The sequence below is a fragment of the Plasmodium brasilianum genome, chromosome 7 (genome assembly GCF_023973825.1).
Source record: "Plasmodium brasilianum strain Bolivian I chromosome 7, whole genome shotgun sequence".
Taxonomy (NCBI): Eukaryota; Apicomplexa; class Aconoidasida; order Haemosporida; family Plasmodiidae; genus Plasmodium; species Plasmodium brasilianum.
In genome coordinates, this window is record NC_090120.1 from 1,855,001 (window position 1) to 1,872,713 (window position 17,713).

General features: G+C 30.8%; 4 protein-coding genes across 4 annotated transcripts; 2 read left to right on the forward strand and 2 right to left on the reverse strand.

Annotated features, from left to right (window-relative positions):
- Nucleotides 1-624: 624 nt before the first annotated feature.
- MKS88_002119 (uncharacterized protein) lies at nt 625-3,821 on the forward strand (the record flags this gene model as incomplete). The annotated part of the gene is made up of 3 exons (XM_067215103.1): nt 625-695; nt 1,144-1,254; nt 1,304-3,821. The coding sequence occupies 3 exons, from the start codon at nt 625-627 to the stop codon at nt 3,819-3,821; spliced, it is 2,700 nt and encodes an 899-aa protein (XP_067074413.1).
- Nucleotides 3,822-5,048: 1,227 nt separating this feature from the next.
- On the forward strand, nt 5,049-5,870 carry MKS88_002120 (uncharacterized protein; the record flags this gene model as incomplete). Its single annotated transcript, XM_067215104.1, has 1 exon — nt 5,049-5,870. One exon carries the CDS (start codon nt 5,049-5,051, stop codon nt 5,868-5,870), a length of 822 nt encoding a protein of 273 aa, XP_067074414.1.
- An 861-nt stretch (nt 5,871-6,731) lies between these two features.
- Nucleotides 6,732-11,317, reverse strand: MKS88_002121 (gamma-tubulin complex component; the record flags this gene model as incomplete). Its single annotated transcript, XM_067215105.1, has 2 exons — nt 6,732-7,071; nt 7,233-11,317. The coding sequence occupies 2 exons, from the start codon at nt 11,315-11,317 to the stop codon at nt 6,732-6,734; spliced, it is 4,425 nt and encodes a 1,474-aa protein (XP_067074415.1).
- Nucleotides 11,318-13,858: 2,541 nt separating this feature from the next.
- Nucleotides 13,859-15,313, reverse strand: MKS88_002122 (mitochondrial-processing peptidase subunit beta; the record flags this gene model as incomplete). Its single annotated transcript, XM_067215106.1, has 1 exon — nt 13,859-15,313. The coding sequence occupies one exon, from the start codon at nt 15,311-15,313 to the stop codon at nt 13,859-13,861; it is 1,455 nt and encodes a 484-aa protein (XP_067074416.1).
- Nucleotides 15,314-17,713: the final 2,400 nt, after the last annotated feature.

Sequence of the window (17,713 nt, forward strand, 5' to 3'; positions counted from 1 at the left end):
AGTAGCGAAAAGGAAAAATAAAACCTTCCTATGAGAAAAACTTTTGACAGAGAAAAAAAAAAAAAAAAAAAAAAAAAAAAAAAAAAAATTAAATTGTGTACTTATTTTAAATGCATGAATATTTAAATATAATAATACGAGAATTAATAACATTAGGAACAGCGAATGAAGAAGGCGTTTTTGAAAAGCTATCAAAACGCTTTTATTACCATTGTTACTTACTTACAAGGAACAAGAAAAAAAAAATTAGCTCGGAAATATTTGCTGGAATTTTAAAAATAAGGGCAAATTTATACATACATGTACACAATTATTTATGCGTACACATGTGCTCATATATATTTATATATATATATATATATATATGCAAGTATACGCATGTATACATATGAATACAAGTATACATATATACTTCCGTACGCACACATATATATTTACATATACGAGTTTACATATGTACATACATACATACATACATATATATATATATATATATATATATATATATATATATATATATATATATATATATATATATATATATATATATATATATATTCACACGTGCACTTATCCCTACAGGTGAGCATTTTTCACATTTTTGCGGGAATTGCACAAAGCTTAATGCAACTACAAGCGGAAAAGCATTTAACCCATACAATATTTAGCGTGTACAACTGTTCCTACCGTTCTTTGTACCAGTGTGATAACCTTTTTTGAAGGAAAACTTTGTTATAAGCTGGTGGGGAGTATTAGCTAAGTAGCAGCATAATTAAATGATAAAAAAAGGAAAGAAAACAAGAAAACAGGAAATTAAAAATAGGATAAAAAAATAAAAAAAAGAAGAGGAAAGTAAAATTTGGAAAAAAAAAAAATAAAATAAAAGAGGAAAGTAAAAATAGGATAAAAAAATAAAAAAAAAGAAGAGGAAAGCAAAATTTGGAAAAAAAAAAAAAAAAAAAAAAAAAAAAAGAGAAAAATAAAACATAGTAAAACATGATAAAACTCGATAAAATATGATATAATATAATAAAACGAAATAAAAAAAATAAGCAGAACGTACTGGGAGAAAAAGGACTGCTCTACATGCGCTGAACTATTGTACGTACCCCAGTGCACACAGTCATACACAGTAAACCGCAGTTACACACAGGAGATAGGCCCAAGTTGGGGAGGTGTCGAGATAGATAGGGCAAAGGACTCGCAAGAAGGGGGAGGGAAGAGGGATGAGGAAGAAGTAGGGGGTTGGGGAAAGTAGTAAAATGGTTGGAATTATTATTTTTTTTCTTCTATTCCTAGTTAGTTGTTGTAAGATATTACTATGTAGAGGAAATGAAAAAGTAAAGAAGTTAGAATGTCAAGGCATTTTTATTTATAACGAAAGAACAGAAGTGAAGAATAAAAGAGAAAAAGAATATTTAATTGGTGACAGAATACCTTATTTTATAATTTATAAAAGTGAAAGTGGTGGGATTTACAACTCAAATGAGCATTTCAATGGGTTATCAATTTTTTTGAAGGAAAAAGTAAAAAATTATGAACAAGGAAAGGAAAAAGTGTTTAACAACTTTTTATATAAAATATATTATTCTTCTGAGGTTTTTTCACCACAGTATTATGAAGTGTACACCAATGGGGACCTGTTTACATCAGTTAGTAGTAGACAAAAGGATAACATGATGAAATTGAAAAAGGAAAGAGAGAATAAATTTATCGAAAGACATATTTTTGTTTTAAAAAAAAATATGAACAGCTTGTATGTAAGCAGTACTTCGTTTGATAAGTTGTACGAGGATTGTTCATTTGTGGACTTAACTGGTATGCACATATTGAAGGGACGTATTAATGGGGCAGGTAGTCCCAATGGTGCATATAGAACAGATGGACAACGAAGGGCAAGTGGAAAAATAAATAAAAACTGTCTTTCGCACAAATATATTTTACTTGAATGGTTGAACGAAAGTAACTTGATAGTAAGTAACATTACATTAAGCAAATTGACAGATAACAGAAAATATTTGTACGAAGGGAAGAAAGACAAGGCGGGAGCAATTTATACAGAGAAAGAGGATGAACAGTACATTTGGGTTTTCATGTACATATCAAAGACAGATTTAATGAAAGCATTTTTTGATTATCACTTGAAATTGTTCTTCCTTCGAATAGTGAAAAGGAAGAATGACAATATTTCAATGCTTTTTAAGTTTTTCCTTGCAAATAACATCATAAGAAATGTATTTGTGAAAAGCTTCACAGAAAAGAGGGAGTACAATACAAATGAAAAGGAAAAAATGAGGGAAAAAAAAAATATATATACATCATCTTCATTTAATACAAAATACGTATTTCATATTTCTTTTAATATGTATACAAGAAATTACAAAAGTGTTGAATGTTTGTCTTTTTTTTTTTCGAAATTTCATTGTTATGATAAACAAAATAAAAATTTTTTTATGAACAGCTTTGTAAATAATACACTATATTCCTATTTAGAGGATACTGAAGAAGAAGTACAATATGAAAACAATACATACACAAATGGAATGGAAAAAAATCTTTTGTTGCTCGCTTATATATATTCCTCTGTTAGTAGCATTAATAAGGAAAATTGTAACAAGTGTGTAAAAAGAAAAATAAATTTTTCTTTTTTCAATTACGATATTGAAAATTTCCCCTTACTTTTTCAAGATCATCTGTACAGTCAGGAAGATTTTATAATTTATAAAGAAATAGAGAATAAAATTATTTCAAAAAAAAGTATATTTAATGTACTTGTTCATAAAGAAATAACAAGTGAAGGTATTAACAAAAATGCGAAAACGAATGTAGTTGTACAGATGGAGAAAAATAGTCCTATCCGAAATATGTCCTTTTTAAATAATTGTAAAATAGTAATGATAGATTTATATTCAAACAATATTATTATAGACAAAGAGAAGGTTAGAAACAAATTGAAGCTAACTTTTTCCGATGTTGAAAATTGTAAAGATAAATCATCTCATATTATTGCAAAGTATGATGGTGGAAATTTAATTAATAACGTTAATCACCTACATATGTTTCATCGTTTATATGTTCGACTGTCCTTACACATGAGCGATATAGCACACCATTATCGTTGTAACAGTGTTAATGAAGAAAAGGCCAGTTTTGATGCACCGTGGAAAAAAGAGTATATCCAATATGGGAGTGGGCAAAATGGTTACATTGCTACTGGTGGTGCTACAGATGAGGAAGAGGAAGACATAAAAGGAAGGAATACACGGAGAAATAGAAGGAAATACACAAATTATCTATGTGGTGAGCACTTTGCTTTTTCTTACGACACATTACTTAGCGGTCGATATGTTACACCCTGCCACGGAGAATACCTAGAACTAGACATGAAGAACGATAGTGAGTATCAATGCACGGACTACGATATAGTGTCCATTTCAAATGCGAAACCTTTTCTAAATTGCATGCATGATAAGGATAATCCGATAGATAAGGAAGAATACAAACATGGTAATTTTACCATATATGCGGATGAACAGACTGTTTACATACGTGATATTGAAAACATTGTAGCTACCCATACTGCGGATTTTTATATATACTTGCAAGAAAATGCCTTTTATTCTCTCATTTATCCGAAGAATGCAGAAATTAAGAAGCAGACAAATAATAATGATCTTGATAGTATGAAAAATACTCCTTTTGAAAAAAAAAAAAGAAAAAAAAAAAGGAAAAAAAAGAGAAAGAGGAAGACGAACCTCAACCGAATGATGGACATACTAGTGAAACTGATATATCCCTTCTTAAACATTTTATTTATGTAAAAACAATAAATTATTGTGGTAAAAAGCACAAAATAGTGAATTATAACAAAATCCATGCGAATGAAAAATTTAAGTACAACGTTTTGGAGGCGAACGATATACAAAAATTGAATATACCTATATATTACAGTTTGCTTTGCACGCAAAAACATTATTCCGATGTTATTTATGTTTATTCCTTTCCTAGAGGGAACGACAGTTATCAGTTTATTCTGTATTTATCTTCGCTTACATCAGCTTTTTTAATTTTGTTTACTTTTTATCTCTCGTACAAGTTTGCTTGACAAGACCTTCGCGCACTCGCATTTCGCTTGTTGGCGTGTTTTTCAAACCGTGTTGTTAACATTAGTGCATTTGCTAAATTTGCGAAGTTTGCTAAATTTGCTAAGTTTGCTAAATTTGTTAAATTTGTTAAATTTGCTAAGTTTGCTAAATTTGTTAAATTTGTTAAATTTGCTAAGTTTGCTAAATTTGCTAAGTTTGTTAAATTTCCAAACTGTGAGTATGTGGGAAGTGCCTGAGCATACATGTAATAGGTATATATATACATACATATTTACATAACACATGGAATACTTATGAGAACCACGCATGTATGTGCACACATGACATACCGACAAAAAAAACCTTAACCGTTCAGGCGTTTTTGACTTTTTAAAATACATTATATATATTACATTTCGCAGTTGCTGCATTTTTTTAGTAATTTATCTTACATTATTGTGCGGTACTCCTAGCTTATTTTCGTTTTATTTTACTTTCGTTTCGTTGTTACCCTAATTTATGGCATCAACTCTGGAGTTTGCTTTTTTTTTTTTTTTTTTGTTTTTCTGTTTCATCTCGTCATATGAACATGAAACTTTTTTCATTTTAGCTGGAAAAAAAAAAAAAAAAAAAAAAATTCTAAACAAAGTTATACTGTTTAGAAGGGTTAGCAATTATGCGCAAAGGGGTAAGTGTAGCTATGTAAAATAAGGCACTAGGAAAAAAGAAAAAAAAAATGCGGATAAATGGGAAAAATAATTGCTATTTTTAAGAAACAGAAAAAGAGAAAAAATAAAATTTATATACGTTAACATGTGTACAAAACGTTATGTACATGGTAGCTGACCTTTTGCATAAAACAAGGACGACAAAAAGAATCAATTGCCGCCATAATAAACCCAGGGAAACGAAATAGAAAGTTCTATACGAAAAAGTATACATTAGACGAAAAAAGGCTGCTACATGTTTACGGCACGAAGGGACAAGATGAAACAGATAAATATAAAGAATTACATTGTAAAAAAGATGAACATATTTTGCTGCAATTTCTTAAAGGTAAACAAAGGGTACATGCATGTATTATTTACAAACGAAAAGAAAGCTTACAATAAATTTTTCATTTTTAAAAGTGGCATGGAAAATGAACATAGCAGTAAAAGCAAAATAGTGTTATTTAATATAGAAGAGGAAAGAAACAAAATTATAAGAAAAAAAATTAATAACTCACTTATTGGAGGTGTAATAATATCCTCACTATCTATCTGTTTAATTGAAATAAATATAATTTCAAGTTTATGTGGCTTTGTAATATCTGCTGGATTAATTTTATTTTATATTTTTTATTTTCTCTTTTACAACTCCGTTATATTAAGAGCAGTATTAGACATTGAGAATAAAAGTTTATTGTTATACCCTTATATGATATTAAAAAGAAAGAATTTGAAAAAACAGATTATTTTGTCATTGCATGAAATTAATAAAGTCAACAAAGTTAATAACTACATTCAGTTATATTTGAAAAAGCCCAAAATAAAAATTATACCCAATTTTAATTTGTTCATACCTCTGCATATTCCTAGATATAACACATCAAAAACTAGCAAACCGCAAGAAATTGCTAATTCTAGGGATGTTCTATATCCATACGACTACAATAACTTGAACATCTCTGTGTTCAGCCAACGTAAGCACATGGTCAACGTGCCTACAATTAAGAAAAACGTCGATGGATACCCCCTCAACGTGGCTGAAGAGAACAAGTTAATTTCGCTGCTCAGTGTGTAGCACAGGAAGCCGAATATAAGCGGCAATCCAATAGCAATATAGCAACAATCCAGAGGCATTGACCATGTTAGCGGAATGAACGACACTAATAAAGCCCCTGTAGGCGTACCTGCGAACGTTCGTGCACACTCAACGGTACTCCCTATTTACAAATTAAAATAAACTTTAGCTTGTTTGTTTTGCTTGTAAAAAAAGACTTTGCTGAATTTTACACACATGGATGTTTATGTACCTGTACGTGCGCATTTTTTTTTTTTTTTTTTTCCCCTTCAAAATAAAGCAGAGTGAGTAAAGCACTGCTTCGTATCTGTCTCGTAATAAAGAAATAATTAACTTAAATTAATTTAATTTAAATAAAAAAATGAAGTTGAATAAAATAAAAAAATGAAGTTAAATAAAACGCAATATATAATTAAATAAAATAAAAATAGCAAATTAAATAAAACGCAATATATAATTAAATAAAATAAAAATAGCAAATTAAATAAAACGCAATATATAATTAAATAAAATAAAAATAGCAAATTAAATAAAACGCAATATATAATAAGGGCAGTATAACACAGCGTTGCGCAGCATAATATACTGCGGTGAATAATTCGCCCGCGAAGTGAAGAAGTGTAAGACTAAAAAAAATGAACATACACACACATACGTTAGAATATGCGATATATTTAAAAAGAAAGGAGTCAATTAGAAAAAGCAATTTTTGCTAAGGAGCAAATATAAAAGCGTGCGTTGGTGTATCGCAAATATTGAAGTACACTTTGTCGATTCTTCATTTTTGCAATTTTGATGTTTTAAAGAGTAGCACGTTAAGACACCACAAATTAGATAGAGTTCACGTTCCCTTTTTTGGGTTTACTCGAAATAGTGTTGATATGGTGCACCTAATAAGTTGCAGCTGATAAAGTGCTGTTGATAAAGTTCTGTTGATAAAGTGCTGTTGATAAAGTTCTGTTGATAAAGTTCTGTTGATAAAGTTCTGTTGATAAAGTTCTGTTGATAAAGTTCTGTTGATAAAGTTCTGTTGATAAAGTTCTGTTGATAAAGTTCTGTTGATAAAGTTCTGTTGATGTCTACGTTTTCTTCGACGTTCCACGCAGGAGGCGGAGGGAAGCTGCGTCTCCCCCTTTGGTTCACTTGTTCATCATCTTGATCTGCTTTGATATGTTGAGCTTTGTGTTTTTCGTCTCGACAACTTTTGATATGTTGACGTAGTAGAGGTTAAAGTCTAGTCTTGCCGCTAGTAATCGAAGGGAGTGGAGTTTATCCCTTTTTGTATTTTTTGAATAAGCATGAATGTATTTGTTTTCACTTAATAGAAGACATATAAATTTATATATATAATTTCTGTAATACTTGAGTAACATTTTAATATCTTTTATAGTTTTTTCTCCTATAATATTATAATTAATATAATTGTTTATATAATCAACATCATTATCAAAATTAGTTTTGTTTTCTTTTCGTTCTTCTGTTAACTTTTTAATCTCTGTATAATTTTCACACACGGAGGAGATTAAAGCACTGGTTAAGTTTATAAACCTAGTTATGATATCTAGAATTTTGTTCAGGCAAATATGTGTTTCGTTTGGTTCATTTTTCCTGTTTTCTTTTGAGAAGCCGCGATTTCGTTCCCGAGTAGTTACTGCGCTCACTCTAATGTTATTACCATCATTGAGGTTGTTGATTTCACTATCATTGTCATTATGATTGTCTTTTCCACTTCCACTACCACTGTCACTTCCAACTCCATTATATCTACCGTTATGCTCGCGTGGAGATGCATATAAATCACTCAGGCTCCCGTCTGCGTCTAGTGAGCTGTTGAAATAGGCGTGCCTTGATTCATCATCTGACTCGTTAAACGGACAAGAGTTTACAACTAAATCGTTGTAACTTCCTAGGAATAAATCGAACTGTATTTGCGTTATATAATTGTAATGTTCTTGTATAAGTTGATCTAGATCATTACAAGAAAAGAGTCTTTTTTTAAAATCACTCCAGTTCATATCAATAATGTCATAATAAAAATATGATAAAATATTATGTACAAAATGGAACATTTCATTTCTAATTATATTGCAATAAATAAATACAGAGTTATAATAAACTATATTAATAATTTTAAAAAGATGAGTAAAAAGGTACCATATATTAGACAATTCACAAAAAATTTTTTTAATTTTTATTAATAATACATTTATACTTTTATATATAGATTTGATTTTTTTTGTAAATATTATATCAAGTGGTTTTTCAACTAAAAAGTCAAATACTAATACGTCCCATCCTATATCTCCTCTTCTAATATTAAATTTTTCAAGTGTTAACTTCTTTATTATATTCTGATTGGAGGTAAATAGAGAAGAAGATTTTATACATAGATCTAGTTTACTGTTAAGGTAATGTCTTTTCAATTCTTCTGCATTCATATATAAATCTGTTTTCATATTATCAAATATGGTTTCGAATAAATCTCCATCTACTAATAAAAGAAAATAGCGAAATGCTCTTAAGTGTTCATACAGTTCGTACTTTTTTATTAACAAGGTTATTAGTTTTTTATTTTTCCTTTCCGAAATTTTCTTAATGTAATAATCGATACTGTCAATGTATATGTTTACGTCATTTATGCAAAATACATCATCTAGTAAAGGTTCATCCTCCGGGTTTTCATCATCTTCACTGCTACTATATGGCGATTTAATACTGTAGTGCACACTTCCTTTGAGGCCCCTATTGCTTCTCTTCCGTGATATATCATGTTTGTTCGTATACTTGACCTTATTACAAATATTTCCCATTGTAGTGTATGTACTACCGCCCCTAAGATCAGCACCTCCAGCACCACCACTGGGGCATTTTAGCAAAACAATATTTTTCTCCTTTGCTAGAGGAAATACATTACATATAGCGTTCGCCGCTAATGCAGTGTGAAACTTAAAAGCGTCGTCATTGCTTGAGGAGTATAGACCACTACTCATGTTTGATGCACCTACTACATTGTTGTTATTCCCAAATAGGTTAAGCAGGTATACACTCTTTCCAGTGAGTAGTATCTTCTTAGCAGTATTGACACTTAGAAAAAGTGGAACATTGTTAAAATTTAAGAAAAATTTATATGTCCATATCTGTTCAGATGTAACTGTCTTATTTGTTGATATAAAGGTTTCATTATATTTATCTTTTAGTATACCATATTCAGTCCACTGTTTTAAAATTTCATTTATTGGTTTTATACATTTCTGTAAAATTTTTTTATAAATTTTTTGTTCTTCATAATCATACGCCTGTGATTTTGAATATAAAAAAGAGAGAAATCTACATCCAGTATTTCTTAACGATTCATCTACTACGTTTACTAAAACTCTCAGAATTTTGTATGACTCCTGTAATAACAAATACAGCTTGTTTATTCCAATATACACTGTATTTTTATGTATGTGTTCGTTAAGATCACTCTCTATGTATGATAATAATTTATAGTATTCATTCATGTATTCCCTTATAATTTGATGCAACGCATCAACTACTAGGCTCCCTTTCCTCCGCGGGCGAGCGATGCAGTTGCACTTACCGTTGTCGCAGTTGTCGTATTTGCCGCATTTCTCGCATTTGTTGCAGTTACTGCTACCGCTGTTTATGTTCATCCCCTCCATGTGCTTCTTACCACCACTGATGGGGTAATGGGATCTACTATCATCCGGATGGTTATTGTACGTGTTGGACACCCCGTAACTTGCCTTATCCCCGCTATGCCCACTATTATAAATGTTATCCATGTAATTCTTTCCATTGTGCATATTAATCATGTCGTTGTTATTACAATACACATCGTCCAGATTAATGTTATCATCACTACTATAAGCAGCATGATCATCTTCATAGCATAAGCTACTCGCCTTGCCACTATCGTTACTCCCAGAATGGTTTACATACATCTTTAACTTCTTAAATAGAATGCCTACATAGCTAATGTTATTTATAATATGATGCATACCTATGCTAATCTTTCTATTGTGTACAAAAAAAGAATTTTCAGTTTTATTATATTTAATGTATTCTCCATTTAATCCTTGAAGAGGGTATATAAGATCTTTTAATAGGAAACTCTCTTCTATATCCAAGTAGTGGAATTTGTTGTTCAGAATTATCGTTGCATATAAACTTTTGTTTATTAAATTGTTTCTGTGTAGAATGGAGTTATCATTTCTTCCCCTTCCACTTTGTCTCTCTGTTAGTCTCTCTGTTAGTCTCTCTGTTTTTCTGTCTTTATCCCTACCCCTAACGGTTAGCATTTTGTTGGTGCTTCCAACACCTCCATTATTGCTAATGCCGCTCCTTTGCGTTCTATCATTGGGTAGTTCTAGTTTATTCCCCTCCTCAGTCTTGTTAATTATAGTTAATTTTTTATACCCCTCATGGTTGGACATATTACTGTTTTGATTTGTGGTTAAGTTTCCATGCCCTACATCCCTTTTGGGGTTAACTGACGTTTCATCTTGCACATGTATATTATTGCTAATGTAGTTTACGTTATCATGTTCGCTTCTTTTGTTTTTATTTTGCTCATCTGTGTTTATACCATCACTCAACGGGTTAAGCGGCTGTACTGGATTATGCAGCTGCTGTGGATAGTGTGGTTGTTGTGGATTATGCAGATGAGGTGCATCCACTTTAACATTTCTGCTGATAGTCATAATGGTATTCCTGTTTTCATCCTCATATTGCTTCAACTTGAGGAGTATATGCAATATGTACTTGTAATTGATATTGCTCTCCTCGAGCTTCTTTAACATAAGTCTTATTTTATTCAGTGTGATATTGCTCTTTTTTAAACATGCATATTCAATTTCTTGCTTTATATTTTCATTTTCATTATACTGTAATACGTTAAAATTGATGAGAGACGAAAGTATTTTATTAAGTTTGTATATTAAATGTTTTACAAGCAATTTGTGCAGTTCTTCGTTTGGAGTGGTACCCGAAGTGGAGCAGGAAATGCCAGAGGTACCACCGCCATCACCTGGAGCACCACCACCAAGTGCAGCTCCATCTATGTATGCTACCTTTTTAGCTATAAAGAATAGGTACTTGGCAAATTGCGTAATGCTTTTAAAATTTTCCTCTTTCTTTTTGTTCTGATCGTGCATATTGTTATTTCCATCATTCGACAATCTGTGCTTCTCCTTGTCCATTCTGTATATCTCCCTTTCTTGTCGTTTTTTACCATACTCGATGCTTTGGTTGTATTCCCCATCTTTACTGTAATGTATTGCCTCTTCTCCTTTCACGTTAATATTATTAGCATAATTTTCTTTATATACATATGTATTTACCCCCTCTATGGTATTATTTGCCCCTTTATTTGCATTATTACCGTTGGCTATATTTCTATTTATGCCCACCTCATTCAGCATATTTGTGGGGGAAAAGCTCATTTGCGGTCAGGAACAATTTAACGAAATGGGCAAGAAATGGAAGAAAAACGGAGGAAGGGGACGGAAGGGGAAAAAGATGTATGATAATGGAAGAAATGGGAATAAAATGGAGGAAAAGGGATGGGAAAAAAAAAAAAAGAAGAAAAAATAAGAAAAAATATGAAAAAATATGAAAAAATAAGAAAAAATATGAAAAAATAAGAAAAAAATAAGAAAAAAATAAGAAAAAATAAGAAAATATAAGAAAAAATAAGAAAATGTATGAAAAAATAAGAAAAAATATTAAAAAATAAGAAAAAATAATATAATAAAATATAGCGAACACTCCATTTCTAAGACATTTTAAAAATATGCTTTCCTCTTTTAAAATTAAAATTTCCCCATTTTTTCATAAAGTTTGCTAATCGCATTTTCCTCTGTGTGCTATTCTTTTTCGTGAAGCAATTTTATCTCACCAAGTGGTTATGGGGATGCACAAAAAACGAAACAGACATATGCTATACCAGCATGTACGTAGTGGTTTGCTTAAATTTTTTTCCTTTTTAAAATGGGGAAATATTTTATTCTTTTACACATTGAAAAGGTATTCCAGATCAGAGGATTACTGCCTTTACTTTTGCTTTTGCTTTTGCTTTTTCTTTTTCTTTTTCTTTTTTTTTTTTTTTCCCTTTTCCTTTTTTTCCTTCCCTCTTTTCTTTATTTTTCCTTGCAGAAGAATGATTACTCGTGGCGCAGGCCAATGTCGAGTTCCCGTCGTTCTCTGCACATACATATATGTGTAATGTAAACGTGTAAACGTGTAAATGTGTAAACGTGTAAATGTGTATGTGCGACAAGTCCGCAATTTGGAAGAACAAATAAAGTCACTTGACGTAGTTTGTGTAAATTTATTTTACATGTAAGACTTAGAGGATGTTAAAAAAAAAAAAAAAAAAATATAGCCCTTTCCTTTTATTCTTTTTTAAACACAAGGGAAAAAGCATATTTCATTATGACTACCGGCTGGGGGTATTTTACCTAAGCTTGTGCGTATGCTTGAAACGTACTTACGCGTAATACGTATGTGAATACATACGTATAAACGCGTGTATATATATATATATATATATATGCAAGCATGTATACACTTTTTTGCCTTTTTTCATGAAATTCCTTCTTACGATATCCCTTTTTGAATTCCATTACAGTCCTTTTTTTTTTCTTTTTTTTTTTTTTTGTATTCCTTTTTGCGATAATGTATAAAAACATTTATGTATATATGTATTCACGTATTTACTAATTAACCCATATTTTTTTTTTTTTTTTTTTTTTTGAAGTGCACACCACTTGTCCTTTTCTCTTTTTACCTTTCCCATATTTACCGCAGTGGGGAAAGCAAAAATGGAGTTTACATTTGTAAGTTGATTCCAGTATGCGAGTGGAAATGTCAAACAGTGGAGTTGAATAAGTACAGTGAAATATTTTTATTTTATTATTTCATCGTTCCATTATTCCATTGTTCCATTATTCCATTATTTTATTGTTGCATTATTTTATTATTCCATTGTTTTATTATTCCATTGTATTATTGTTGCATTATTTTATTATTCCATTGTTTTATTATTCCATTGTTTTATTATTCCATTGTTTTATTATTTTATTTTTTTTTTTTGAGCTATTAAGCAGTAATAGCGGCATTATTGTATGTGAAAAAAAAAAAAAAGGAAAATAATAAAGATTGGCAAGGTGCAAATGGTTAATTAATTACTTATGTCGTATTTAGGTATGCTCCTTTATATACGTCTTGTTCGTCCAATCTTTTCCAGAAAATATGCAATGTGTAAACGGGTATACATGTATATATATATATATATATATATATATATATATATATATATGTATATGTACATATATGCAGGGAGCAAACTTTTGTAAGCCTGCTAGAGCTCGTCCAAATAGCTCTTATCGCGATTTATAACTGTTATAAAGCATTATATTTTTAATTAGAAAAATGTAAATTGTTTGAATATGAGGTTCCCTTTTTGATTGTCCTTTCGATGGTGAAGACTTTGCTCTACGGGTGAGGGCATTTCATCAGTGCTCGTGAAGAAGCGTGCTCACTCTTATTTTTCAAGCTCTATCCCACATACATGAGGAAATGTACAAACATATGCAAATATGTAGATAAATACGAAAATGTACATCCATATGCAAATACACACATAAATATACCACGACATACGTTTTTGCACTGACCATATGGAGCTGTTGATGGGTGTATGTAAACAATATTAACATTGAAAGGAAAAAAAGGAAGAAATATACGAGCACGTGCGCAGGGAAATAAAAAAAAAAAAAAAAAAAAAAAAAAAATGATACATTTAATTGGCAATTTTAAAAGATGCCCGTTGCACACTAAGGGAACTTCCTTTCGGGCATTTTGTATGTATTACGTTCTTCGCTTTTTTCCACTTCTTATCCTTTCTTACTTTCTAAGAAGATGTGCACACAATGATAAACACCTTCCCCCTGCCCCTCCCCCCAACCAATAGCAGTACCACACTAATATCTCAACCAGTAGGTTTTTTGGCGTAGATCAATGTACTGAGGCATACCATGCAATGCACCTATGGCAGCAACAGCTATATCGCGGTCATGGAGGTATTTCCAAGCAACTCTCTTTACTTCATCTGTGTCTATTTCATTTAATCTTAAAATAAATTCTGCTAATGGAATTTTTCTTCCGTAAACTAATATCTGTCTTGACACTTCTTCAGCTAAGGTAGATGATGATTCAAATATACTAATAAGCTGCGTTTTTAATTGAATTTTGGCTAGCTCTACTTCCTCATCTGTAATACTATAACTTAAGGAAGTAATACCAAACATTAATTCACCAAGGGCATGCTCAACAGCTAGCTCATCGCATTGTACATAAAAGCCAAATAGACCTGTGTTATTATAACATGTATTGAAAGAAGTAAAATAGTCAGCACATCCTATTGTCATCTTATTACATATATTATTAACAGTTCTGTTAGCAGATAATTTACCTGGTACTATACCCTCTTCATTTTTTTTGTAACTACCAATTATACATTGCATTAACATGAAGGTGATAGAGTCAGGTGATTTCCATTCTACTCCTTCAAATGCAACTGCTACATGTGCACTTGGCCCTGAGTCATCATCTCTAACAATGATTTCGGAACCGCAAAAGAATGGTTTTTCATCTATATTATTTTTTGTCAATATAGCTTTTTCCTGCGGTTTGAAGTGACCAAAATTCTGTTCAGCTAACTTAACAATCTGTTCATGTTCTACATTTCCAACTGCGCATAAAACCATTCTATCGGATGTATAATTTTTCTGTATGTAATTTAAAATTTCTTGCCTGTTCATATTTTTTATATTTTCCACAGGTCCTAAAATAGTATATCCTAATGGATGATCTCTAAAAGCAGTCATGTGTAATTTATCAAAAATTACTTCATCCTTTGACTTCTCTACTTCTTCCATCTCTCTTAGTATTACATGCTTTTCCATTTCTATTAAATTTTCATCAAATACACTATTCGTTAGTATATCCCCTAACAGTTCAATACACCATTTTATATCTTCTTTAAAGCATTTGCAATAGTAACCCGTCTGTTCTCTAGCTGTATATGCATTTAAATGTGCTCCCATGTTTTCTATCTCTTTTTCTAACTGTATTCTGCTTCTTTTACGTGTTCCCTTGAATATCATATGCTCTAAAAAATGTGCAACACCGTTGTTATACTTGTTTTCATATTTACTCCCACTACTTATCCATATACCTACTGTAGGTATTTCACAGCTATTTTTTACTGTAGCAATTTTTAGCTTATTCGGTAATTCACTAACTTTTGTAATTGTCTGATTGGCTATTTCTTGCGCTAGGTTTTGTGTTGTTTTGTTCCTTCGAGCAAAAGAGAAAATGCTCCCCCCGTGGGTCCAAACAATGGTACTTTGCACTCTTTTCCGGAGAAGGAGCATCTTATATGGAGCGTACTGAGGTAGGGGGATAAAATGTGTTTGCGCAGTGTGTAGTATGTACTATGTATAGTGTGTATTTGTGCAAAGTGCACTATCGAAGTATGTAATGTACACTATATGGCGTGTTGTTCGCACTGATGTTACCCCAAGCGACTATCTCAGATAAAGATAGTTGAAAACACGATGCACCAGAACGAATACGCTTCTACATCATATCATTCAAGCATTAACGTAGTAACATAGCACGAAGAAGAGCCGAGTGGAAGAGATACTATTTCGCTCAAAAATGGGAGGCACAATGAGATATAAAAAATTATTTCTTTATACATAAATAGTAGTATGCATATACATATATACATACATGAGCCTATATGTATGCACTCCCCCACACAAACATAAAATGCTTTATTTCTTATTCTGGTAGGCCCCTTTCGAAAATAAATAAAAAAAAAAAAAAAAAAAAAAAAAGGGAATACGAATATAAAAAAGCGTTTAAAAGTGGGCCCATTAAAGCTGGTGTACACTGCGCGGCAAATGCATAAGTACGTAAATAAGTACATACATATATATGTATATAAATACATACATACAGGCAGGTACATATATTCAACTACTCACTCTTAGATGTTCAAACAAATTCAAGCATACGCGCAGGAACTCGTTTCCAGTGACGCATATGCTTTTGCGTATGCCCGAATGAGCTTACCAATTTTTTTTTATTTTAATTTGAATTGGCTGATAATGTTTTTTTAAAAAGAATTACGTTAAAAAGGGGAAGCACAGACTTATGACTGTACATCAAAAAAAAAAAAAAAAAAAAAAAAATAAGAATAAATAAAATAAGAATAAATAAAATAAGAATAAATAAAATAAGAATAAATAAAATAAGAATAAATAAAATAAGAATAAATAAAATAAGAATAAATAAAATAAGAATAAATAAAATAAGAATAAATAAAATACTCAAAATAAGGAAAACACGCAAAATAAGGAAAATGCATAAAAAAAAAATGAGAGAATAGATGAAAAAATAAAATAAAATAAAACAGGACGTAAATCTGATTATTGTACGTGCATAACCATTTTGAAAACAAGTATGTACAAATGATAAGGAACAAACTGTTCGTTCACAAAATTAAAAGAAAGCAGGGGCAATGATACTACTATACATATAGTATTTATTTGTGCAGGCTAGAGTGAAAAAAAAAGAGAAAAAAAAAAAAAAAAAAAAAAAAAAAAAAATTATATTTTAAATACTAAAACAGTGTGAGGCATATTACTTTTAATGAAATATTATCGGAAAAACTGAAAATTCGTTTTTTATCCTTTTTTTTTTTTTATAATTATTTCGAAAAGGGACTTTGCCACGGGTACAGCTTGACAGATCACCATTTCCTATGCTACATGTACTGTCGTTCAAATATGTACACAAAAATTGCATACATTACATGTACATGTATGAACGTATATATATATTTATTTATTTATTTTAATAAAGTGGCTTCTTTATTTGTAATTATCCCTTTCCCAGAGGTACTTTAACAAAGGAGGGTCGTTCAACGTAAAGATGATACTTCCCCTTACGCAAAGGGATAGCAATGGATAGGTTCGTGCGTTCATATATTTTATATATGAACAAGGAAGAACGAACTCTACAGATGTGTAAAAGTGTTTTTGGAATGTACACGGATGTTAGTACCCATATGTAGTGAAATTTTGTATAAAAAAGGAAAAACTTTCATTCTGCATGGGTACTTGTTTATTTAGGGGAAAAAATACCATTTGCGTTTATTCCTCCTAATTGCCCCTTTGTACGTGTACAAGTGTATGTATATGTAGGTGTACATGTACACACATACATATACCCATTAATTTTTTTTTTTTTTTTTTTTGTTTATCTGTCATTTCACGTACATGCTAATGTGGAAACAAAACGTGGCAGCTAAATTTACCGAAACATCTTAATGTTACTCGCTCTTTTTATTAAAACCATAAAAATGGAAAATTTTCAAACTGGATATCCAGTCTTTATATAACGTCATGTACCATGTTGTTAATGCGTTCACCTGACCGAGAAAATGAGGATTGTTCATACTTAATTAAATATAAGAAGGAAACAAAAAGAAAGAAAAGAAAAAAAAAAAAAAATGGTCTTGACTGTTGTTTCATTAAAATTAAAATTTTCACGCTGATGAGCAGTTCAACAGAAGAATACATACATAAAGAAGCGCTCGTATGTATACACAGACATACACAAACATACATAGACATACATAGACATACACAGGCACACACAGGCATACACAAACATACATAGACATACACAAACATACATAGACATACACAAACATACATAGACATACACAGGCACACACAGGCATACACTTATGTACTGACAAA